This window comes from Cavia porcellus, unplaced genomic scaffold, assembly GCF_034190915.1.
Source record: "Cavia porcellus strain 051 isolate PalLab524CR breed Dunkin Hartley unplaced genomic scaffold, mCavPor4.1 scaffold_4, whole genome shotgun sequence".
Classification (NCBI taxonomy): domain Eukaryota; kingdom Metazoa; phylum Chordata; class Mammalia; order Rodentia; family Caviidae; genus Cavia; species Cavia porcellus.
The window spans coordinates 64,494,072-64,521,656 of record NW_026947487.1 but is presented as its reverse complement, the minus strand read 5'-3'; the positions used below and the strand labels follow the sequence as shown (position 1 = coordinate 64,521,656).

Sequence of the window (27,585 nt, the reverse complement as noted above, 5' to 3'; positions counted from 1 at the left end):
CTGAAACATATTAAATCTGCAAGTGTCAGGCACTGTGTCTCAGCACTGAGAAAGCTTATTAATTTGTGAATGAGCAAGGCTTTGGGCCATTCTGAGGCCTACCTACGAGCTACCATCCATCCTTCAGTCTTTCCCCCAGATGTCCGTAACATTGTGACGCAGAGAAAAAGTAGGTTTGCTATGTATTACCTGAGATCCTGACCCACAGAATCTAGGAAAATAACAAATGGTTGTTCTAAACAGCTAAAATTTGGAGTAATTTATTTACAGTCATTGTAACTGAAACTAAGGCAGGCAAAAAGCATCAGAGTTAAACTGTGAGATGTGTATTTATGGCCAGTATTTAGCTTTGGGTTAAGTTAGAATTTTGTATGACTGAGACCAGGTGTGCAAGTGTTTCTGGTGTCTGATAACGAAAAAGCTTATACAAAAAAGAAACCCATGTGCATGTATCTTTCAAATGATTATGATCAATGACATATTAGTAATCATAATCTGGCTCAGTATTTCAAAACCTTAGATGTATATTTTTAAATTACAGATGAATAAAGATGTATTCTATTGATTAAAATAATGCAAATCTGGGCAAAGCTAGAACTCAAACACATATCATTTTTTACTATTAATCTCATATTTTTCTTTATTATGTTCTTTTCTCTCCAGACATATTAATATTTTGAGAAAAGACTACAAACCATAATTATGAAAAGCTGTCGGTACCTGGAAGAAGCTTGAAAATGAAAAATTAACCTTCCACCTTAGAAAAGAAAGATTAGGGATGACTTAATGATTAGGCATCTTATGAATTTATACAGACTAAGATAATTCTATATATTTTCTTGTGTGTTCAATTTATAAAAATTACCATGTAGGTTAGCTTAATAACACACCTCATTTGTTGAGGATTAACCCTTCATTTCATACACTGAAGTTTGATCAACCCTCTTTACTTGTAGACATCAGACAAAGGAAGAACAGATACTGGATTTAATTGGTACAACTGCACATACAGACACCAGTGATACATAAGGTCCAGCACTAAACGGTCAGTAAGGCTTCTTGAATTTTAACAGAGATAATAACAGTAGCTCCCATATATGCAGCATTGATTATTTCATCGAAACTAGACAAAGAACTCTGCATAATTTTTATAAAGGGCAGAACAAGCTTTTAAAGTAGATATTATTTTGCTGTGCCTTTTTCCACAAGTGAGATAGTTCGTACTCAAACAGTAAATTATTTTCCCAGCTAGAAATAGTAGAGTTGGGATTATATGATGGGTCAAGCACTTATATTTCATCTTTATAAGATACTCTAAAAGAAACAATAAAATAAAATTTGTAGACTACAGATGATGTGGTTAATCATGGGCAAAGTAGACCTGCAGTATTCTAAACTGGTTTTCATCTCTATATGTAGAGTTTTAAAATTTTAACTATTGATCTCTTTGAGAATATCATTGGTTTATATCTGTACAGTTCTAATATCCATCCAATGCATAAATTTCTTACCTGCATATGTTGGTAATGTTAAAATATATACATGGAAAACATACAGTACATACAAACAAAATGCAAATAAAAATATTTTTTATAAAGTTTAGAAATTCTTTCAGCAGGTTATGTCACTTCTATTAAAAATGGATCTTCTATGTACAATATGTAATCTTTAAAAATACTACTCCAGGAACAAAAACTCTTTGGTTCGGCAAAAGGACTCTAAATGTAGAAATTCATTTATTAAGGATGTACCCCCTTGATCTAGGCCTCACTTGTCTGATTCAAGACTTCAGAAAACATACAGATACCTTTCTCTGAATGGTAAAAAATGTGTGTGTGGCGAGGGTAGAGGTTGGTTTTCAATAGACTATTATCATATAAAAATATAATCAGAAATTTGAATAGTTCTAGAATTTAGATTTTTTTTACTGTCAGATTATAAGACATAGAGAAAGCTCTGTTTTCCATTTATTTTGGAAGGAGGGTAGAAGAGTGACCAAGGCCAACACATGAAAATACTCACTAGTCAAGTTTTTGGGTACTGGTGTCCAACATTATAGAAAATTACCCTATTCATATCTGGAAGATTGCCAGGAGGAGACAGGAAGAGGTCAGATGCTAGATGCATGTCTAAAATCTTAACAGTTCTACAATGGCATGTGTTAAAATTATAAATATATCTATGATTCAGATATCCTTGAAAACAGCCATTAACTCCACAGTGAGTACAGTGGATTGACATTTGCCAATGGACTTCTCATTACAAATTGATGGGGGTTATTTTTGGGGAGCAACAATCAAAACTGGCTAAAATTATCTCAGAGTTTCCAAGGTCCACAACCTTAGTAGATTTTATTCCCTTTATCTTTGAAGGAAAGGAAAAGTCATCACAATTTTGTCCCAGCATATTTCTACTTTGGTAGAAAACATTTTAGTACCTAAAATAAAATTTTTTCAAGGCCCATAATTTAACCATACATTATAATTGCTTTTAACAGGCTTATAAAAAGTTTTCTGTGGAATCACAGAGTCACAGGAGAAAGAAATTTTTTTTGCTTTATTTTTTCTAAGTTCTCCAATAGAATATAATTGTCTGATTAGATTAATTGGTTCATTTGTTTTAGAAAAAGTGTCACTCTGTAAGACTCAAACCTGCCTTTCCCCAGACTAGCATCAGAAACATATTAGCATGTTTCTAGGTTAAAAGCAAATGAATGCCAAGGGTTTCTAACGATTACCAAGATTTCTGCAAACCACCGTATTATGATGACACAATGCATACACGGAACTGTTGAGTGCTGCGGAAATCTTTCAAAATTCACTGTATTCTTCCTTCATTTTTGTATGATTTACTTGCTCAGAAGCCGATACTTTTTAAACCTTAGGATTCATGGGAAAAAAACCATGATTGAGAAAGTATTAGGTTTCAACAAAACAAAAAAAACGATGCCATTTCAATAGAAAAGGGAAAAAGGGTATCCTTCCACATTGATACAGGCAAAAGGCAGAATACATGAATAAATCATAGTATCCCAAAGGAGACATTATTCAGAACCACATCTGTACCACTCTCCTCCGTCTCTTGTGCAGAGATTTCTTTTCCCTAATGGCCTTTCAAAAGATATTATAATACTTCGAAGACAGGAAAACTCAGGGTTGGGTTATTGATCCTTATAGTCTTCTTCAGTAGGGTCTTGGCAGGAACCATCTTTTCTTCTGTCAGAAGTCTTTATCCCAGCCTGACAGCTCGTCCGGAGGCACTCCCTTTTCGGGAGGATATTTGTCAAAGTAGCTGTGATCTATGGGTCCACTGAGCTAATACAGAAAGAATTAAAACAAAGGTGAAGATAATGCAGACTAAGCAGGCTACAACACCTGGATAAAGCTTTTTCTAGCGGAACCCCATTTTCCTGTTCTATCTGCAAACAACACACAAGGAAAAGATGGCCAAGTGTCATTACTGACTCAGCCCTGTGTCCTTGAGCTCCTATTTCAAAACAGTGATTCCATCAGTGGATTGCATTTATCCAAAGCTACCAGGCATGAGGGGCTACCTCCTCAAGAAAAAGTGACAGAAAGAATTATCTATTTTTAACCAAGATATAAAACATTTTAAAGCAAATACTTATAAAATCAAAATTTGCCCGTGGCTCTCTTGTTCCCCATAAAAGCTTCTTGCCAATCTCCAGGTTTAGTCATCTAATTCAGCCTATGAAGTACTCTGACTGCTAAAAAAAGAGCCTAATTCAAAGTTTTAGGGACCCTTTCAAAAGAATGAAATGACTCTGGTAATCAGTAATTTTGCAAATCAAGCAGTTTCTAATTCTGTGCTTGCAAGCATAATTACATAGTATCAAATTGAATGCACAGGTGAATGATTAAAAATGTTCTTTGACTTTCCATTATCTTGATTTAAAGCCCTGTATTACTCTCACCATCTTGTTTTTGACTGATGTCCCCCTATTCTGCTTTGCTTGATAGTACCAGGTTCGAAAGTTTAGGCAACAGCTGTGAAGATAGTGAGATTCATTATGATGCCCATTCTTGATGACTTTTATCTACTTTTGAAGACCTACAATGTCTCCAATGTTTTGGTTTTGTCGGTTTTGTTCTTTACTGTTTTGTTCAATTTTATTATAACTGATGATATAGGCAATTCTATTAGAGATAGCGGGAGGCATTATGGTAACCATTATTGATCACCTTGTATTATGCTTTTACATTATCTATTATGTCCACCCTTTTGATTTGATTGACTCTGTTCTGTTATGTCACATTTGGTTCTACTCCCTTCCAAAAAAGTAATAAGAACTGTGGGAGTAACAAAACCCAAAATGTGTAATTGTCATTGTACAAAAGAGAGGAAAAGAAAGTGCTCTAAATGATATAACTGTATGTATGTTTAAGTGTATAAGATAGAAAATGATATCACTGAGTTTTATTGGATCATTGAACAGAACTGTTTGCAGTCTCACTGTTGGAATGTCCACTTTACAAGCTTCAACTTTGTGACTTGAACAATTATTTCTAAGATGACAATATGTAATCCTTTAACTAGTGATTTCCTACTGTTTATTTTTTTTCTGTAAATCTGTATAACTTGTACCCTTTCTCTGCTTTTTTTTCTCCTTAAATAAAATTTTAAAAAATGTTTATGATATATAATAGTGTGCTTAGGAGAGATCACTGAGGAGTTCATGTGATTCAGTCACCACTGAGTGACACCCACCACATGTGGCCAGTCACCAAGTGGACCCAAGCTCCGAGGAAAGCCCAGCATCAGCTGACTTAGGGGAAGAATGACTCAGGAAGTACCCAGGTCAACACTCCACTAACTTCATGCTATTGTTGTCTCTGAAAGTGACCTCTCCCCTTTCACATTTGTAGCTTGAAGTTTTTATTACAGGACACATAATTATGGAGAAATTCAATACAGCATAAACACTGGCATGTTAAAGTAAAGTATTACTGTTAGTTCACCCCTTTATCTACTCCAGTCTAAATACCATTGAGGTTTGATTGCCATCAGTCACTTTAAAAAGAGAAACATCACATTGCTCCCTTTTCTCCCTCTACTTCCATCCCATTTTCCCCATAAAATTCATCTTACTGTGAAATAGTTTCTTGACAATCCATTTTTATCATTCTTGAAATACCTAAATTTTAGTTTCTGAAATTCTTTTTTGGACATGTGATAATAAATATTTCTGCCAACATAAATGTTTCTTCAGATTCACTTATAATTCTATTGTAATAGCATGCAATGTCACAAGGCACTAAGAGATTACAGGTTTCTGAATATTTATTGCAGAAAAGCAATTAATAAATGATACTTCATTTGTCAGCCTGGCCCACACTGACTAACTTGGATTTTAGGTGGTATAGATGGGTGAGTAGTTCCACAAAGGTGGGCCAAAAACTACCAGATAGACAACACTAGTCTCTAAAATCATAATTACTATAAAATTTTCATTTTATTTAAAAAATCCTTTTCTGAAAACCACATAAAATTCATCATGCATGCATACATGTATATGGGTGGACATTCGCATGCACACACATACACACTCACACACACACACACACACACACACACACACACACGCACACTGTTATGGCTTGTGTCTAGATGTTCCCCCAAAGCCTCATGTGGTCATAGGTGGTGTTTTTAAGAGGTGGCTGGATCTATGGTGGGTGCTGAGATCAAGAATGTGATGTCAGGACTGATTCACAGTGTGACACTAAGATTAAGGGTATGATTGCTCCCCCACCAAGAGTGAGCAGCCTGGATAAGAAATAAAGGACACTTGCAACTTGCTGCTTTTGCTGTTCTGCCTGCTATGAACTGTTTCTCCTCTGTGATGTCCCTCTGCCATGTGCCACGCTGCCTTGTAACCAGCTGATTATGGACTAAAACCTTTACATAGTGTGAGCTAAATAAACCTTTCTTCCCTTAAGTTGTGGGCACTGAGCATTTTGTCCCAGCAATAAGAAAAGTAATTAAGACACACACTCACCATTAAAATAAGTTCACAAAGCAAATCCTCAAAGGAAACGAAGAAACTATTACAGAAAATACCATAAATAACATACCTCTCTTCGTAAAGGTGAGGGAAGATTCCGTGCTTTTAGTCCCTCCCAGTTGAAACCATTTAACCACCTGAAAAATGAGGAAAGTGCAGTGAAATATTACTTATCTAGTAAGCTATTAGTATGTCTAAGTATAAGTCAGTCTATTTTGCTTCCTGCCTGCAACAGCAGAGCCACAAATGTCATCACGTTGAGTGTAGGGTTTACATTACATCCATGCCAACTAAGCTCAAGTGGGCATTTAATGCCCACTATCCACTATCCTAAATTTCCCTGTCATATTCCCTTAATTTAACCTATTCCTTTAATTCATATTGTTTTCTGTCCTAACTTCCATAACTTTCTTCCTATCTTCCTGATATCCTTGTCTCTTATTCCTCTGAGAAAACTCCTATCAGCATATCTGCCCCTACTCTTATCTGTGATACCTTCTCTCTTGCATCATGAAATAAAATGAAGTGTCTTTGTTTCTAGCCAAAGCCAGTTTCTCTGCTAGATAGGTAATCTCACTGTCTCTTCTCAGACACTCCTGCAGTTCTCCTTTCTCCTGCATCTTCTTTGCTGCTAGATCATTCTCATCAACGGAAACACATTTTATAAAACCAAGCAACTTCTTTTAATTTGCATTTCCCTCCAACTTCCAATGTAATATTCCCCTTCCACTGGAGGAAACTCTGTGCAAGAATTACTTAATCACTGTATTTACCCATTGTCTCTGGAGCTCACCACATCAAGTTCCATTCCCTTCACTCCAGTGAGTTACCTGGGTTTTCAGTTTTTACTTTACCTGATCTAATTATAGCATTTGACACAATCAATCACACTTTCTCAAAATCTTTCTTCACTTAGCTATACATCACAAAACTTTCATCTACTTCTTTTCCTTTCCAGAACATACTACTGTCCGGACCCTCTTCTTATCTTTTTGAGTCTTTCTCTGGTCTGGTGAAGTAGGTGTGTGCCAGGGCTCACTGGACGTCTATTCCTTTCAACTACTCTTACTTCGTAGGCAGCCTCATTCATTCTCCTGGCATTAAACAGCATTTATATATTGATTTATTTATATCCTTCAACTTCTATTTCAGACTGAGACTCCACTTCTGTATACCTAAATAGCTCATTAATTGCTATTCATTAGCTCCCATCTGGATCTCTAACAGGCAATTAACAATTGTATCAAGCCCAAGTTGGAGTGACAGTTTCTCCCACCAAACTTGCTTCCCCCATCAAACTTGCTTCAAACCTTCCCATTGGTCAAATCAAAAGCAGTGGAGTTTCTCTTTCTCTCACATTTGTAAGCATTCATAAGTTATTCTTTCTCTCACATTCTCAGTTCATAAGCAAATCTGGTCAATGTCACTTGTAAAGCACACAGGACCTGTATTCCAAATCTGATAGTGCTCAAAACATCCTGTCTCCCTGGATAGCAGAAGCTGTGCTTTTGTCCTTGGGAAAACATTCAGCTGCAGGCATAATCACTTACCACAAGGTAGATCACACCAGGACTTGGACCAAAGTCACTACCACCACTATCACCATGCTTCCCACTTCATTCAGTGTGAAAGGCTATCTTCATCACATCCGTGTAGCCTACAAGGCCTCAAAAACTACCCTTCACACCCCCACCTCTCCACCGCATTGCCACTGGCCTGCTTTTCTGTCCCCTCTCGCTCACTCGTATCTCCTCTTCATTTTTTCAACAAGCTAAGGATGCTACCGCCTTAAGGTCTTTCTCCACATTTCCACATAGTTCACTCCTTGACTGTGTGGAAATGTGAATTCCACACAGTTCACTCCTTGACTGGAAGCATTCTTTGACCATCTGGTCTAAAACTGCAAACCCTCTTATGGAGGGCCTGCCCCTCCCCATACTTAGTCTTCCTCTCTGTTTGCTTTTCCTCCTTATCATTTATTGCTGTCTTATGAACTACCTGACTTTGGCTATCTCCTCCACTAAGACACAAAATCTATGAAAGCAAGGGTTTCATCTCTTTCTTTTCCTTTTCTGCATTAACACTAGAGGCAGTGCTTGATACAGACAGGGTCTCAGTAATGTTTGGTGAATGATGGAATAACTATAAGACAATTCCGTTACCCAGGGACCCCTACATCACACTGTCATACATCACACTCTCATGACAGTGATGGGCTTGGTGATATGGATCTCAAAAGTGACAATATAACAAAGAAGTTCATAGTGAAAATATGGAGAAGGCTGATGGTCAGATGAAGTTATTTCATTTATTTCTTCTGCATTTTTAATCTAGAAGGGCTACTGGACTTTGGTATATATATCAGCTTGATGGGCTAGAGTATAACACCAGAAGTGTGACAGTCTCCAGCTTCTCTTAGACATAATCCACTTCATCTGTTAGGATCTCATAAAGAACATAGGATAATATTACTCCACTTTCACTGGTCTTTGGGACACTGAGGTCAGCTTAATCAGTCAACAAATAATTATGAAAAATCGATATGATCTCTATTTTTTGGTATCAAAAAAGACAAAGATCCTACTTTTAAAATGTTTTTATCTTGGTTGGAGATAACCCAAAAAAAGTAGAAAATAAAAATATTTAAGACACTTGTAAGTTCTGGGAAGATAAAAGAGAGTAAAGTGATAGATGATGGCTGGAACAGGAATTATGCGAATAATGGGAAGCATTGTCTTTAGATAAGGTGATGTCTTAAAAGTGAACTCTCAAGGCCAAAATGAAGAGGGTGAGACCATAGAAGGTCTCTGATAATGACTTCAGATGGAAGGAAGTGGCAGGGATGAGTTGAACTGCGATAAAAACTGGTAAAATACAATTTCAAGCAATGTGAAAAATGCCAGAGACCAGATCATGTTCGAATGTGCTTATGGTACAGTAAGGAATTAAGACTTTTTGGTGTGGTGGGTGGGAAGCCACTACAAAAGTTCTAAAGAAATGATGCAATCTTGTTTCCAAAGGTGCTTGTGGGTATGTAGAGAATGACCAGAAGGGGCCAGGATGGCCAGACTGGTGATGGTGGTGAGGATAAGACTGGAGGCAGTCCGTTACAAAGGCGGTCTCATCTGTCATCCACCTCAGAGGGGACTGTCTTCCAGTCTCTTCTCTCTCGAGCTATCAGTTTCTTCTAACCCCAGAGCTGGCTTTGGTTCACTCCTTGACTGAATTTCTTAATCCAAGTCTAAGCTTAGCCATAGAAAAGGAACTAAAAACAGAGGGTCAAATTCTAGAGCATTTCCACCTCAAGTGCCATTTTAGTAAAAGCTTCTGGGATTCTCATCAAAAACTGAGTCAGCCACAACCCTGGCTGTTTCCTTTCCTTCTGCTGCCCTCATTGAGAAACCACAGTTGTTTCCTTGATCCACCCATCATGTCTCCACACGGCCTGAGGCTCCATTTTTAGGGATTTCTAGGTACACAGTTCTGTGGATTCTTTCCTTTTCCTTCACACACAGCAACAATTCCTCTTAACATATTTTACAATTTCTCTACCAGAAAGTACTCCACAAATACTAATAAAAAATCATTCCCATTACTCTCCTGAATCAAAAAGGCTGTGCATTTCTTACAGAGTACTTGTTACAATTTCACTTATGGCAATATTTACTTAACATGAGTGGCCATTAACTTAATATTTGGCCTTTTGACACTAGCCACATTTTAAGTAATTATGTCTCTGAACAACATTCACTAAGAAATAGTAGAATCAACAGCACATAAATTGCTTCTTTGTTTGTAGAGGAGTTTAGAAGCTACTCTTGAAAGCAAAAGTAATGTTAAAATACTTGAAAGTTATTCTTCTTTCTATCAGAAAATGTTTAATTGTGCCCTACATGTTTATTAGTGTTCTTTTAGAATAGATGTTAGGAAGCACGATTGGTTTACAAATTAGGTTGTAAACAGGGGAAAACGAAAATTACTTTTTGGAAAAGACAGTTTAACACAAATCTATATTATAATCTTTGTGCTTAGCTGTATTGCTTTTAAATACAAAGCTAAAGTGAATAGTTCTCAAGAAAATAAAATTTTATTTTAGAGAACAGTGGGGAAATCTAATGCCAAACTTTTAATACATTTTTTGAATTCTAAGAATGTACTGAGTAGAATAGCTATAAACCTGTTATTATTATTGCAGGTTTAAAAGCACTTCTTTTCTATTTTTTTAATTTGCTCTCTATCTCTATCTTTATCTCTCCTCTCTCTTTGTTAAAACAGTTCTATTTCAAAAGAGAAGCAAAGATCAAAGTCCTATTTTTCTGGGGTTCCGCTTAGCTAGAAAGATTAAAAAGCACCATGAAAACAGAAAAACAGAATCAAATTATGTTGAGCTCTGTCTTAGTTTCTCATGGCCGAGACAAGATAGTCCATACACAAAGTTAAAGGGAGAAATGTTCATTTAGTTTACAATTCATAGAAGTTTCAGTCCATAATTGGCTGGCTGTAAGACACAGTGACTTCCAAAGGAAAGCAATTCATGGAGAGTAGAAGGAAGCAAAAGCATCAAACCAGACAGAGAAACCATTTTCTGTCTCTTATATTGTATCTGATGTACTAGCATTAGGGCAGTGCCAATCCAATCAGTGGACTGATCCAGCAAACACTCCCCCTTAATTCCAGCATCTGTAATCCTAGCATTATACTACGGATCAATCACACTTTAGATTCAGCCACCTCCAAAGAGAAAGGCCTATGACCGCATTAGGTGTTGGGGGTAAATCTCAACACAAACCATAACAAACTCTCTGGGATCACTAGAAAGTACTGTGTACATTTGATATTTCTTAATAATTGGCTCTAACCTGCATGCTGCAGATGATTCTTCAACTACACATGACAAAGACACTCCAGCCTAAAATGAATTATTGCAAAGAATACCAAATGAATCTCTAGGGAGGAAATTCTTTAGCATCCATTTGCATGTGCATCCCATCACAATTTGACAGCTACATTTAAATGAGCTTCAGGTAAATAAAGAAAAGATAAAGCTGGAGCCTGTTAACAATTATATCACTTGTTTCCTAACTACTCCAGAGCAAAACACCACCCCACAAACTTCTTAATGAGAAAAAAAGGGAACATATATTGGAAGAATCACTTTAACTGACAGGACACTTGTTTCCTCCACAGAAAGGGTGTATTTATGTGTCATTTTGCAATGAGAAAAGTAGTGATAACAGTTGTGCAGGAAGAAAATAAATTGGAATCTAAGACTAATAATGAGCTTTACAGTTGAAGGCAATCCAGAGGGTGACAAAGAACATTCAAATAAGACAAGGTTTTTGATGTCTACAAAGGCCACAGATGTGTAGGTCTTATCTCTCCATGTTTTCTCTCCCTCCCTGCCTTTCTTGCTAATACATCCTGAAAGCAGAGCTCTGCAGGCATTTACAATGTTGAATGCATGGCTTTATTTGAAGCTCATGAATACGTAAGAACAGAGCTGGCAACTCGAAATTTTTTTTTCTTAAAGCTGTACTTCTACTATTAAGGAAAATAAATACTTGGCAGCCACAAGTCTCTTTATTTTTTTTCACATAATATTGATGTATCTCTAAGATTTCTGGGAAAACATTAGTAGAAGACAAGGGTGGAGCTCAGGGGCAAAGCCCATGATTAGTATAAGCAAGGCCCTGGATTCAATCCCAGCACAAAGCAAACAAACAAAACCCAAAATCTGTAGTGGAACAAAATGTTGAGGGTCCTTTTCATTTCTAAATGTAATCCCATCAGTATGCCAAAAGGTTTTCAGTAGTGAAATATTCGAATTTATTTGTAGTACCATTAACGTATTCTTGTATGTGATATTCTTGTTGCAGGCAAAATGAAAACTTGTGGACTGCTGGACTTAGACAGACACTGACTTGGAATACAGAAATCTTGAAGGATTGAGGTGTCATATGTGGATGCGTGATCAAATCAGAGACGATGTCTGCAGGAATTTACCAGTGGTTCTGAAGACCACTTTTAAAAACCTACAGAACTGGAAAGGGGCATGTTAGGTTACTATATAAGGATAAACTTTTGTTTGAGATTTTCTGAAAATCAATGCATTTCACCTACTCAAAGAAATCATGTCTTTTTTATTTTATGGGAAAAAGTAAAGCAGAATTTCATATTATTAGGAGAATAACAGTAGTTAATACATTGAGTATTGTTTCATCATAGTAGTTAACCGAGTGCATGATATAGGCATAAAAGCTCTCCAAATGATATTAGCACAAACCTTTTTGTTCCTATGAACTAAGAGAAACTACTGCTATAACTGTCTTGAATTTTCTTGTTTTTTTTTTCTTTTTCTCTTCTTTTCTGTACCCATTCCCCCATCCTATCTCCTTTTGCCTTTTGAACAATTTCACTATATCTATTGTGCATTTTGGACCTTTTTTACTTTTTCATTTCCTCCCACCAGGGAGACAATATGATGCTTACACATGTGAGTCTGATTTATTTCACTTATGAATGTGGTCTCACATTGCATCCATTTACCTATAAGTCTTAAAATTATACTTCTTTGTGGGTTAGTACTACTTCATTATATAAAAAGACCACATCTTTTTTTATCTATTCCTCAGTTGATGGACATTTGGTTTGTTTCTGAAATTAGGCTATTACAAATTGTGCTGCTATAAACATGGTCGCACATACATTGCTGTCGTATGACATTTTTAATTCTTCTGGGAAGACAGCGAGAAGGGAAACTGCAAGGTTGAATGGGACTTCTAGGCAACAAAGACAAGGCAGGGGCATCACAATCCCCGTTTTGAAATTATACTACAGTGATAAAATCAGCATGGTCCTTGCAAAACAACAGACCTAATGATGAGCTGGACACATTAGAAGATGAAGCCACAACTCCAACACACTCAAATTATCTTTGACAAAGGGGCCAAACATATTCATCAGAAGAAAGATAGTGTCTTTCAAAAATGGTGCTGGAAAAACTGGCTTTCCACATGCCAAAGAATAAAACTAGACACATGTCTATCACCATGCACTAAACTAAAATTAAAATGGACCAAAGAGCAAAATATTAAAACAAGAACAATAAATCTACTGTAAAAGAAAATAGGTAGAAAACTTAAAGATACGGTTGTAGACAGTGAGTTCATAAGCAAAACCCAGACTGCACAGGAGTATATCAATGAATCAATAAATGAGATTTCATCTTATTAGAAACATTTTGAAAATCAAAAGAAATCACCAACATGTGAAAAGACAACTCACAAAGTGGCAAATATTTTAGCAAATTTTCACTCAGAAGAAGGACTTTTTTCTAGAACATATAAGAAATTGAAAAAAATCTGGTCCCCCAAGTTCAAAGACTCAATCCAAAAATGGGCATCTAAGATGAAATACACTTCTCTAAAGAGAACCTCATGGCTCACTTAGGGTAGCTGTCATGATTATCACATTATTCTACAAGTTACTGTATTTTTCTGGAAGAAGAAGTAACTGTGTACCTGTGTTTCTTGATGTCATTGATTCCATTCTTCAAATTTCCCAGTCTTTCTGTTGGATTTTGCCTGAAATAATAATTTTTAAAGGATGATTTTACTTGAGTGCATTTTAAATTAAAATATAATGTCTATTTATTAATTCACTCATTTCACATTCAATCAGTTCCTACGGTGGACGGCTGAGTACAGAGAGTTGAAAAAGACACAGTCCATATCTTTAAATGAGTTATGAATAAATGTGTAATAAGTAATAACTTGCTAACTGTTGAGAAAACCAGGGAAAGCTTTAGAGAATTATTTACATCTAGGCTGAAATTTTAAAAACATGAGGGAATTCCTACAGGTTCCCCACAGCTAGGTTTTACATTCTAAATTTACTAAATTTTAATGGTTTATGAAAAGTTGAAATCTGGGGAGAAAAAATATCAGCAAAGTAAAGCTTAGCAAAAAATTTGCAAGTCTCTTATTTTCTGGTGCATGATGTTTAGTAGTATAAAAATTTGGAGTAATATAAGACTCGAGGGGAACTTTTTTTAAAATAAAGATTAAAAGAAGGCATTCATTAATATTTTATTATTTTCTTTCAAAATAATGAGCTCATAGTTTTTTAAAAATTTTATTTAGAATGCAGTAAAAATACAGCAGAACAAGATAAAACAAAGCCAATTTAGACAATGTAGTGACACTAGTACAAAACTTCACAGCAGGATACTGGGACAGTAGTAATAGGTACTATAGTATATCTCATTATCTTCACAATAGTTGTCCAGTCAATTAGATATCAAGAAATCAAACCAATAACAGACCATTGTAAAACCAACTGAAGGAGATTATTGAACAGAGCGTAACAATCACTACAAAACATAACAGTGAAAATAACCTTTGACTTGAAACAGAACATAGAAGGAAATCCCCCTTATTTGCTATATTGCATATGCTCAACCTCCCAAGAGAGAGTTTTAATCTGTTTGTCTTTTGTTTGATTTTTCTTGTTCGTTTGTTGGTTTTTTCATTTGTTTTTGGTTTGTAGGTTTGTTGAGACAGGGTCTCACTGCATAGTGTAGGTTGGCCTTTAATTCAGCCACCACTAAAGTGTGTGGTTCTTTTTTTTCCTATAACAGATAAAGATGATTCCTCAAGGTAAAACTTACACCTCTTTAACGTTTAAGTAGACATTGTGATTGTATAACCCATGAGGTACACTCAAGCTCTTTACAATACAAAACAGAAAAATGCCACTTCATAAATGTAACTGGGAAACATGGAAAAATATATCAAACATATACTTAATTTTAAAACGTACAGAAGCAGAACCTGGAGCCTTTACACTCTGTCCAAAACAATGGGTCACTAATAGTCATTCTCACCTGCAAAGCCTCCGAATCAAATCCTCAGGTCGTCTTGTTATCTTTCTGGGAAAATCCATTTTCTCAATTCCTTTGAGAATTAAATTGTAGGTCATCATTTGGTCAATCCCAGAAAAGGGTGGGCTAGAGCAAAGAGCAAATAACACAGGAGGACTAAAGTCAGAGACACTTTTGGATTCTTCTTTTCTCTCTCCTTTCTTATCTCTTTCCATTCTTCTTCATCCTCTCCCTCTCCCTCTTTCTCACATTAGTTATTTTATGCACTAGAAAATCATTTCATTAATTACCCCTCACTTTAATGTCACATGTAGGTAATTTGTCAGGTGACCACTGTCACTAAGAAAAAGCCTAAGGGACATACAGAGAGCAATCATTCTTTCCTCACATGGAGCAGGAAAAGCCGCTCTACCGCACTGACAATGGAGCCAGTGAAGAAATGCAGAGACCATGTGATGAACCAGGCAGCTGTCTGCAGGCACAGGGTTTGGAGACAGGAAGTACAGAGGCTGTGCGTCAGGGTGGGCAGCACATGCTGGCACCACGGGGATGGTGAGGGGCAGAGGCGCAGGCGGAGTATGCAGAGAGATGTCAGTGACACAGCAAGGTCATAGGCATATGGGCAATGGTGAGGCTTCAGGAAGTGTTCTGAGTCAGATTTAGTTCACAGCAACCAGAATCAGCTTTTTCTTTAAAGGACAGAGAATACACTGTGCTGGGAGATCAGCAGAAGGCTTGGTAGACTGGCTGAGGACAGTAGGGTTGAAGGTGGGAAAGTGGTGAGACGTGCTTGGATCCAGGTTCTACCCAGACTGTGAAATGGATTGATTATTTGCATTCCTTCAAATGGTTAAGTTTGAAACGTAAATGCCAATGTGATCATATTTAGAGGTGGGCACTGGGGAAAGTAGCTAATTAGGTCATGAAATTCTAAGCAGAAGTCAGAACACTGACTGGCCAGCTGCTGTATTTCTACACTATGAAGGCCAAGCAAGAAGCTCAAGTTTGTGAATTGCAACAGAACTCTCAGTGAATGACCTCGTCTTGGACTTCCATTCTCCAAAACTACAAGAAATATTAGCTCATTGTTTAAGCCACCCAGTTTATGGCCTTTTTAAAGAGCAGCCTGAGCTAGGATAGATGGAAAGGCCATCAGGGTGTGCTCAGTGGGTAAACATGGTGTGTAAGGGAAAAGGAAATTCAAGCGTTTGAGTCTAGATAACTAGAGAATGCAGTCACCTTCACTACGAGTAAAAGGACAAGGATGGAGGTCAGCAGGATTGGACATGGAATGGCCCCTCAGGCCCATGTGATAAAAACTTGGTCACTGGTCTGTAGCACAACTGGGAGGTGTAGAACCTTAGGAAGTGGCTTAGTTATGTAAAATGTATTCTTAAAGAAGATCTCAATCTCTCTCTCTCTCTCTCTCTCTCTCTCTCTCTCTCTCTCTCTCTCTCTCTCTCTTTCTCCCTCTCTTCTTCCCTCTTTTCCTCCTTCCCTCTCTCCTTCCTAGACACCATATTTAACAGACCACCTCTACTGTATGTTATTGCCAAGATACATTACTATTCAATCCCAAGCCCAAAGCAAAAATGCTATGTGACCATGAACTGAACTTCTGAAACTGTGAATTACAATAAACCTCTCTTTCCCTGAGGTTGTTTATCTTAGGTAGTTTTTCACAGCAACAGAAAACTGACTAATGCAGTAGATGTGTAGAGCAAGTTATGGGGAATGGAATTCAGAGTTATGTTTTGAATGTCTATATGGAGATGCCAACCAGCAGCTGGATTCAGGGAAGAAACCAGGAGTGGAAGTATGATTGGGGTCATCAGACAATATGTATGGCAATGGGACTTGATATCACCCAAGGAACAGCAGATTGAAAAGAGGTCTAGGACTGAAGTGGCCCTATGTTGAAACATCAGGAGGACGAGAATGTTCTAGCAATGGAGACTGAATACATGTGGGATAAGAAAGAGGGAGGTACTAAAGTATCTCAAGGAAAATACTGCTAAATGAAAAAAAATACTGTGAATTGACCACTGAAATTGAATAACATTTTATTTCATATTCTACGTTTTATAAACTTTCATATTTATTCTGTTATTTAATTTTTAACAGTTAAAGATGATGCATTTCGGTTACGTTTGACACCTTCTGATGCCATACTGAGAGTACCTGCCAGTAAGGACAAACTTGAAACAAAACTGGTATACCAATTTTTAATAATCTATATCTCACCTGTAAGAAAATAAGGTAGGAAACAAAAAGCATTGGTATGAGATATATATATAAAATTTTATTCTATTCCTTTGTTCTTCCTTCATTTATTTTACTTCAGTGCTTCATACCTTATAAAGTTCAGGGTATTTAAAATGAACTTTTCTCCTGCCCTACCCTGAAAACATTGCAAAAACAGTTTCCCAGTTTCTTTATGACACTCAAGGCCATCTTAGCAATTCCACATTGTTAGGTTTTTCTTCTTCCTTATTTCCTCATTTTATTTTTATAATAATTTATTCTATGTGATGAAGTTGGAGATGTATATTTCCCAGTTACCTATGGAAACCAGACTATATTTCTCAAAGTGCCACTGAAATTTCTAAAACAAGGGAACAAATTTTTGCAATAACATTCACTGGTCCAAAAACCTTAAATAATTTTTCTCTTGAATGACTGTCTGGAAGTCTTCTTTTCTTTCCTTCTGAATCATAAGCAGTCAATATTTGAAAGTGATGACAAATAATAGAAAGTGAACCTTCTTCTGTTTGTTCCATGCACGTGGGTAAATGTACAGTATATAGCTTCAGGTTCTAACACTGCTATTTGCAATGTAAAAAGTTCAGCAAGACTTGAGGAGTGGAGGAAGGAGACCAGTATTAGACCATTTGTCTAACAGGGTGGGTACCCTGGTTTAATCTCCAGCAACAAAACAAAGCAAAACAAAATTTAACAGGAGTCTACGAAGCTCTGTTTTTGTAAAATGTATGCCCATACTTGCATCCCCATCAACGGTCAGATTCCAGAATTTCCTAAACTATCGGTATCCAAATACTCTTTGAAATTAAGGCTGAGAATACTTGGTTATAAAGCACTATAAGAATGCTAGTAAAACACAGTATGTGCACTGGAAAGGGCATCACATTTAAAGCCAGAAGATCTGGGATCTGACCACTGATCTTAGGCAGGTAGCTGCTCACCTGGCTTTCTAACTCATACAATTTAAACCATAAAATAACCATAAAATTTGTAAATCATAAAACAATAATAAAAATTCTTACCTTATCTTCCACACAAGTATATAAAAACTAATTTAGATAACACACATAGAAATGCTTTGCAAGCTGTTCTAGAAATATGGAAAATATTACTTTGTGTGTGTGTGTGTGTGTGTGTGTGTGTGTGTGTAATATTGTGGACCCTGGACTCGTTGATACACCCTCTTAATTTCTTTGGGAAAAGCAGTTCAATTTTAACTGCTAAAACCCCTGCTGTATCTTGTCTCTGTTCATTAGCACCTCTAGAAAAGGGTGGACAGGAGATTGAAATTTAAATCCAGCAATGTGCTTTCTCTTAGCATTTCTAGTTAATGATATGTTGGGAAGCTGAAATGCCAAGACTAAACTTAGTTTGACTGATCAATGATTTAACTGATCTATGAAAATAGTTTTGCTCATTTGTAAACACAGAGAGAGAAAGAGAGACAGAGAGAGACAGACAGAATATTAATGATAATATATCCCAGGACATTTATTCAAAAACTTTACCCTTCTCTTACTTTATGCAGGATTATCAAAATCTTCCCATACTTTATATGCAGCCTATAATAATAGATCTTGTCATTTTGAATAAAATAGTAACCCTATACTCCTTTTTTTCAACTTCCAGAATCTTTTCTCCATGTGATAAAGTTGCAAGGCCACTAGATTTGAAAGTGTGAAGTAGAACAGCAACCAACTTAATAAGAAATAATTCTAAATGTTAAACTCTTGAATGATATATTTTTATCATTAGCAAATTATTTTTGTGCTTCTCTAAAGAAGAAGCTAAACAGAAGTTGAAGGCACATACTTACTTGCCGGTTAGGAGCTCGTATACTAGAATTCCCAGGGACCAAAAATCCACACTGAAGTCGTGTCCTTTGTTGAGAATGACCTCAGGAGCTACATATTCTGGAGTCCCACAAAACGTCCATGTTTTCTGTCCAGAACCTATTTTCTTAGCAAATCCAAAGTCAACCTAAAAAAGAATGTCAAAGAAAATTTCAGAGATAATACAATTTATGTTTCAATCTTATCATCTTCTATTCCTGAAAGCTTTCTAAACTCCTGCACTTCCCTCATGGGCAAGGAGGGGGCAGAGAGAGACAGAAACAGAGAGGAGGGAGGATGAGTGGGGAAAGACAGAGACAGACAGACAGACAGACAGACAGACAGAGAGGCCCTTCCAAATCAATCCCTTTGCAAGGTAAAGCGTAAATCTATTTTCTTTGGAGAAACTTATACACTTGTACGTGCACACACCTCTATGCTCATCTTCCCTTGAAGACAATTCAAGTTTGTTGTTAAACTACCAGAAAACAGGACTAAATTTTTTTCAATTTAATGGTGGTATTCAGTAGGAAACAGAAGGGGGAAGTAACAGAACCCTGTGCACTTAAATTTCCATCATTGCTATAAAAGGTACAGCAAAACTGAGTTTTGGAAAGGAACAGAAAGAACTACTGCTCAGAAGAAAGGAGACTTAAGACTCTGGCCAGTCTTAAACCCAATATATATAATATCTGCCTCCTGTACGCTTTTACAATCCAGACCAAAGCCAGAAGCATCACATTCCCATTTTGGCCAGCTTTGTACTTGCCCAGTCTCCCTCAGCAAGGCCGGTGCTGGGCAGTGCCTGCACTGACTTATTTATTCTGAAAATGTACATAGGCCAGGCTTTGGGACAGATTTATGCATATAAAGTTGACTGCAAGAAGCTCAGAATGCTGGGAGGTTCCCGGGTGGTGACCTCTGTGGCCACCTCTGATGAGGGGTGGGGAACTCTCCAGGTTAAGGAATTAGCCTTCCTTGCTCTGTCCTTTCAGAGGCCCCTTTCAATGCCCTGAGCCTGCAACCAGCACAGTGTGGACAGAGGAGACAGAAGACGGCTGGAGCTGCAGGAGCCCCCTAGCTGAATTGAGACAGTGTACGTACTGAAATTCTGCCCTGCAAAAACAAACACCTGGGTTCCTTGTGAGGGGTAATTAGCACAGACTTTTCATCTCTAAGATACACAGGCATTATTTTAATGAAACCACTTTCCACCTCAAGGAAACAGGCATACAAATTGTCCCTGGACTTCAACATTTACATTTTAATACTTTTATTACACAGGGACAGTCTTAGTAATATGGCATTAACCTTGGCTAAAAAATTAAATAAACAAAGTTAATATATCAAAATAAACTCTCACCTAAAAAAAAGGAGTCACTAAACTATAAAATTCAGCCCTATTTATTTAGTCGAATAACCTTAGGAAACTTACCCTTTTACTGACACTTCTAGTCCATATTACACAATGACAAGAATTTCCTTATTGGAAAATGAGAATCTAAATAATCTAATTTGCAGTAGACTTTTACTGTTTTCTTTTATCCATACAAAATGTTTCACAAAGATTATTTTTAAGAGACATCTGGGAATATTACAAAATTAATATCTGTAATCAGCTGAGATTAGCACATCAATTTATTCCTCAGAGGGAGAACCAATATGAAAATCATTGCTAATTTTATAAAGACTGAAATTTACAGGACAAGCAACTAATGCTTATCACTGCATTTGTAAACACAAATATATAAAGTATTCTATTTTGAAGGCTTAAAACAGCATCTCAACTCATTTTTTAAATGCATTTAATGTTCCTTTTAAGAATACTAGAAGCTCATTAATTGTTTAGGAGACGTTTTTCTAGCTTTAAAAGTAATGTTTTTAAAATTTGAATTTTGGTCTAATCCATTTGTTAGAGGAAACCAACATTCAGACCAGAGAACGACAGCAAGCATAGAAAGATAGTATCATAGTGACGATATGATGTTAGGTGCTGACATCTGCCATGAGGAAACACAGCAGACTTATGTAGGAACCCTGAGCAATAAGAACTGTGCTTGAAATAATGTGACCAGGATAAAAGTACTATGCAGAAGTAGCTGTCAAACAGAATTGAGTGGAAATTTAAATGAAATAGGAGCGGGCTCTGTAAATATCTGAGGACGAATAATGCCAGCAGATCGAGCTTGTTCAAAGGTCCCGGCATGGTCAGTCTGTGTGGCTGGGACAGAATGTGAGCAAGGGAGAAAGGCGGCAAAAAGGGCAGATTCTGGAGTGAATCTGAAAGCACAGGAAGAATTTCTGAATTTCCTGTAAGAAGTCACTGCAGGATTAAGAGAAAGGGACGCGATGGCAAGTGATTTATGACTTCAAGGGATCATTTCAGGAAACAAGAAAAAGGAGTCTGCACTCCCAGGCCCCTTACTCTCAAAGTCTACTGGTGAAATTAAGCTATCAAAAGGATTTTTGGAGACAATGTACAGAAGTTGTCCTTTTTCTACATTAAATTCTTGTGGTTAAAGATGGCTTACATTAAACTAAAAGTTTAGAAACACGAAGTCTCCAAAGATTTTAATAAATGAGAAGATTTTAAGATACTTCCAAATCTGCAGTCATGAGTACATCATTTAGAAACAGAAAAATTAGCACTGTGGCTGGAGCTGATGTCCAGGAAGCAGGAGCTTCTTCCCAGAAGTTTTTCTCAGGGTCAGTAAATTTGTCAGATATTGGTTCTCCCAGTCACATAAAAAGGGACACAAAATGACCAGTCTAAGACAGATGATTCATGAAGACACAACATTCCAAAAAAATATTTATGTGGTGTTTTTAGGGCACTTTCTTTACCCAAGTCTAGACAAGGGTAGAATGGAATCTGTTTATTCTGTCTGCCAACAACCCAGGTTGATTTAATGTCCTTCTGATACTCATGTTCATCCTCTGAACAGGCAATGAGGAGTGACTTCCAGAAAGTGGGGGTGGGAGCAGAGAGTTAAGGGATGAGTCATGAGTCATTCTCGACAATGGCCAATTCTTTGGGGGACACAGAGATTCAACTAAATCAATTTTTGTATTTAGCAGAAGGTGGGTGAGATGAAAGCAAGATCTGAATGCACAGGGTAAACTGGAACAATCCATTGATGCTCACTCGATACCATCATTTCTTTGTAATCTTCCTTGAATTAAAAACCAATTCCTGTCTCCTGTGAGGTTCTCTAACACTGCTTATAGCTCATGATTATATTTCTGGGTGTGAATAAATCTAGTTCCTTGAGACAAGACAGTCTATTCACTTGTATCTGTAACAAAGCAAAAGTTCAACTTGTGTTGGGTGAAAAAAAATGGAGACATACCTATTATTACCAGTTTCAGTAAAAAATATTGAGGTCCTGGAAGGTCATGGATAGCTGTATCCAAGCTCCAAAGGCCCCATCTCACTACAGGCAAGGTGATGGGGAAGTAAGAGGTATTTAAGGGAAAAGCAGCAGGATGTGTTCAGTACTTTAACTATTGTGTTATAAATAAAGTTGATAAAGGATGTCTAACAGAATATGTTTGAAACAGATTATTATTTTTACTTTTTACATTGGAAATACTTGATACATATAAAAAAGCAACAAATGTACAAGTTATAAGGCATGAAAATAAAATCCTCTCTGGACTCCCACCAGTTAAATAACAATAAGAGAACAAACCCAGAGCTTACACAGAAGCTCTCTGCTCTTTGCAGGTGATCTTCTTGCCCAATACAAAGAGGTCCCCAAAATCCTGACATTTGTATTTATCACTTGCTGGCATTCATTTCTAATTTTACCACATATTTAATATTCCTAAATATGATAACTTTTATTTTTAAAACTTTTGATAGATGTCATTATATAGTTTGAGAAACTGCCTTCTTCATTCAAGTGAATTTAATCAACTAAACAGTCTATTTATTTTCACTGTTGTATCATACCATTTAATTAACACACCTGATTTTGTTAGCCACTCTAGTCCTGTTAGACACATACATTGTTTCCCATTTATGCTACTATAAAAATGATTCTATTCACTTCGTTTTCCAAGTTATGTAACGGACATTAAGTCAGCACACACTGACTCAAAGACGTGGTATGCTCAGCTTTACTAGGCATTGCCAACTTATTTTCCAAAGGGATTGTTCCATATTATCTTGCCCTTCACAAACAGCATATAAGAGCTGCTATTATTTTTTCTGGAATCCTGTATCATTTCTACCCTTTTTTCTGTTTTGCTTTTTTATAAAAAAAAAAAAGAGCTGTGATTATCCTATATCCTGACCATCACTTAGTATTAGAAACTTTTTTACATTCTTCCAATTGTTATGGTTGACATATTGTGTCAATTTGAGAAGTCTAGAAGCTTAACTAAGTAACTCAGCAGCTCTCTACCCTGGGGAGTAATATTGTCCATTATGTCAAACTGAGGTCAGAAGTTTAACTAAGTGATTCAGCAGGGGGGCCAAGGTCTTTACTTTGTAAACATCTTCAGCCTGTGCAAAGGAGAGCATGGCTTAGGATGTGAAGGAGGAAAAGAGTTCTTCCCCGCCTTTCCTCATATTGCTTTGCTGCCCTCTGACTCCTTGAAGTGTTGCCCTGGTGCCAGCCACCCTGCCTTGGAGCCAGCTGATTATGGACTGAAACTTCCACAAACTGTGAGCTAAATAAACCTTTCCTTCCTTAATTTGGAGTGTCAGGTGTTTTGTTCCAGCAATGTGAGAAAAATAACCAAGACACTATCTTTGAATATGAACTCACTATGGGTTTAACTTTTATTTCCTCTATTAGTAGTTAGTTTTGAGCTACAACTTTATATTCAGCAGTCGCAGCTGAGAGAGCAGTTTCCTTCCATAATGTTCTCTTTATTTGTTCTTCAGAAATATGCTGGCTACTTTTAGCCCTTTGTTATTTTACATAAATTTCACCATCAGCATGCCAAGCTTCATGAAAAGCTCTGGTCGAATTTCTTTGGAATTATGTTGAATCTGGAGATCAACTTGCAGAGTATTGATATCTTTAGGATGTTGAGTCATCCTGTGTTTAAACATAGTGCATCTTTTAGCATACACAATGCCAGATCCTGCAACAAATATATCAAATAAGGCATGAAAGCATAAACTGTACAACAATTTACTTTTTTCAAAAATAATGGTTTTCCTGTGCAGCAAGTGGATCTTTTCCAGCACTGGTTCAGGTATGAAGATGAAGACTCCTCCCATCTCAGTGCTCTGTTACCTTATTTAAATTTCTCACTGCTGAGGCACAATACCCAGCACCCAAAATTAAAGAAGGAAAGGTCCACTTCTGCTCATGATCCACAATTGCTGGCTGCAAGGCAGGGCGACATGGCAGAGGGAAAAACAGTCTACCACAGGCAAAAGCAGCAAGCACCAGCAGGCACAGCTGCTCTCCTTCTGTCCCCCATACTCTCTCCAGGCTACATCCCTCAGTGTGGGTAGCACTCACACCCAGGATGGGCCTTTCCATCATCCACACCCAGGACCATGACAAATCAATGGACCACTTCAGCAATCACACACCCAATCCCAGCATCAAACACTCCAGGTCCAACCACCTCTGAGAAGCCCATCATGACTGCATGAGGCCCTGGGCAGACATCTAGACACAAGAAATAGCATCTGTTAAGTTCAAATCAACTATTTGTTGGCAACAAGCCAGAAAAGAGGGCATAGAGAGCCACTGCACAAAAAATTTATAGGTCAAGTTGTTAATAGTTACATCAGATTGCAAAGATTTCACTAGCTATAACTGCCAAATGGTCACAACTACCAGGAAAGAAGGCCAAGATAGGCTGTTTAGCTCTGAGCCCAGAAGAGAGAACGAGCCACAGTACCTATTATTTTAGGTCTTTTAAAGATATTTCTATAAAATTTTATGAGTCCCTCAATAAAACTCTTGCTTATTTTTGTTAGACTGAATCTTGGATGCATTTTATTTTTATACTTTGTATAAATGACATTTGTCTTTTTATGTATTAATTGTTTCTGAGTTTTTTATTGATAACTTTATTCCTGAAATGACATTAAAAACACTGTCTAATGTCTGATTTTTGAATTCTGAATTTTGATCACTTGACACTTTTACTATTTATTATCAACCTATTTTAAGATTATTTTTATCTCACTGCATAAGGTAGAACCTTCAATGAACACTGAATTTGCAATAACTCTTAATAGACTATTTAGCATTATATACAGCATTTGTTCTACATTTTATTTGATGTCTTTCACTGGATTAATAGAATGTATTTCTCTACGTTGCTAACTGTAGGGATGCATCTAAATTTTCTCTGCAACCTCTGAGGTGTTTATAGATAAATTTTCTCTTTTGATCCATCAATTAGTAATTTAACAGATTTCTTAATTTTAAGATTGTTTTAGAGAAGTCAGAGAAATGAAGAGGGAAGTCACAGAGATTCCATACACTCTTATTCCCACGCATTCATGCTCTCCCACTGCCAGAGCCCCCAACTGGAGGTACATGTGTTACAAGTGACAACCTTATGTTGACCAGAGTCACCTGAAGTCCGTTCTGTATACACTGGGATTCTCTCGGTGTTGCATGTTCTTTTACATTTCAACAGATGTATAATCCCATGAATCCACCATTATACACCATGCTGAATTTTTTACTGCCCTAAAATATTCTGTACTCATTGCTCTTCTATGCCCCAAACCTTGCATATCACAGATCTTTTTACCCTCTCCAATAAATCTGATACAGTTCAAATAATATAGTATGGAGTTTTTCCAGGCTTTGTTTCACCTAGCGATATGTGTTTTAAGATCTCCTTGTTTTCTCTTGGTTTGGCAATTCATTTCTTTTAAATACTAAGTAATATTCCATTATTTAAACTTTACCATACTTTATTCATTCACTGACTAAAAGGCCTACTGGTCGCTGCCAAAATTTGATAATTATGAATAAAAAGTTCTATAAATATCTGTGTATTTCTGCATGAATGTAGGTTTTGAACTCTTTTGGGTAAGGGCAGGGTGTATGACTGCTTGACCATATGGAACGTGAATGTTTACACTGCTTACCAACTACAAACCACCGTGCAAAGTGGTTGCACAGTTTGCACTCTCACCAGAGATGAATGAGCACTCTTGTTGCCCTCACACCCTCACCAGCATATGCTGTCACCAGTGATCTGTGCTTTAGCCACTTTAAAAGGCGTATGGTGGTTATTTTGGTGTTTAATTTTTAAACACCTGATTATTTATAATTTTGTACATCTTTTCATATGTTTACTTACCATTTGCTTATCTTTAGTGATGATATGTCCATTCAGATCTTTGCTCATTATGTGATCAAGCTGCTCATTTTCATAACATTTAGTATTAAATATTTATACATTTTGATAGCAATTGTTATTGGATGTTTTCATTAAACAATATTTTCTCATAGCCTGTCATTTCTTTTGTCTCTGAATATTTTCTTTCACAGAGCAAGTTTTTAATTTCAGTGAAGTCTAGCTTATCAGTTATTTCTTTTAGATCACAGCTTTTGATATAGTCTAAAAAATTAGTCATACTCAGTCATGTAGGCAATCTTCTGTTATTTACTAAGAGTTTCATGTTAATTTCCAGAAGTTTCATTTGAATTTTACATTAACACCTGAAATCCATTTTGAGTTAATTTTTGTGAAGGATGTGAGGTCTGTCTCTATATTCTTCTTTTTTTACTTTTTTGCTTGTGGAAGTGGAATTCACATAGTGTCATTTTGTTTTATATATTACCTTTTCTCCTTTATCAAAGATCAGTTGATTCCACCTATGTGAGTCTCTTTCTGGACTGTTTATTTGTTCATGGATCTATGTCTATGGCTTCACATTTTTCTCACTATAGTATCTTTATCAGACATGATGATACCAGGAAGTGTCATTTCTCCAAGTTTGTTTCAATATTGCACTAGTTTTTTCTGTCTTTGTCTCCACATATAAACTGTAAAACTAATTTATCGCTGCCAAAAAAATAACTTGCTAGAATTTTGACTTGGGACTGCACTGAATCTACAGATCAAGCCAAGAATGACATTTAAAACTTATTGAGTCCTTTTCTTATTTAAGAGAATAAACGACACAGAAAAGAAAAACAAAAAGCAAAAGAGATGAACAAACAACAACAACAACCCCAAAACAATAACCGTATACATTTACAAAAAAAGATCATAGGAATTTGACAATGGTTATAATGTGGCATATTGTTACCTTCGAAACGGTTACTTAGATTATGAGCCATAGATATGTAAAATTGATCTAACCATATGAATTTCAACTGTTCTTTTATAAGAACTAATACAATAAATAGTATAATCACTTTAGCTATCATACACACACACACACACACACACACACACACACACACACCAGTGAACAAGAGTTGCTTTTTCCCTACAGCCTTTCCAGCATTTGTTATTGGTAATTTCTTGATTTTGGCCATTCTTTCTGGAATGAGATGGAGTCTCAGGGTTGTTTTAATTTGCATTTCTTGAATGACCAGTGATTTTGAACATTTTTTCATATATTGATTTGCCATTTATATTTC

The 27,585-nt window shown here is 36.6% G+C and overlaps 1 protein-coding gene across 5 annotated transcripts in view; it reads right to left on the bottom strand.

The window, feature by feature from the left end:
• Nucleotides 1-612: 612 nt before the first annotated feature.
• Nucleotides 613-27,585, bottom strand: part of Prkg2 (protein kinase cGMP-dependent 2) — a 118,901-nt gene continuing 91,928 nt past the window's right edge. For all 5 annotated transcript variants that reach the window (XM_003477674.4, XM_063247202.1, XM_063247203.1 and 2 more), the window contains 5 exons: nucleotides 18,982-19,145; nucleotides 14,907-15,029; nucleotides 13,543-13,605; nucleotides 6,093-6,159; nucleotides 613-3,314 (listed from right to left, as the gene is read on the bottom strand). In XM_003477674.4, the coding sequence (XP_003477722.2) occupies nucleotides 3,219-3,314; nucleotides 6,093-6,159; nucleotides 13,543-13,605; nucleotides 14,907-15,029; nucleotides 18,982-19,145 (513 nt within the window). In that variant the 3' untranslated portion in view covers nucleotides 613-3,218. The remainder of the gene's footprint in view (nucleotides 3,315-6,092; nucleotides 6,160-13,542; nucleotides 13,606-14,906; nucleotides 15,030-18,981; nucleotides 19,146-27,585) is intronic.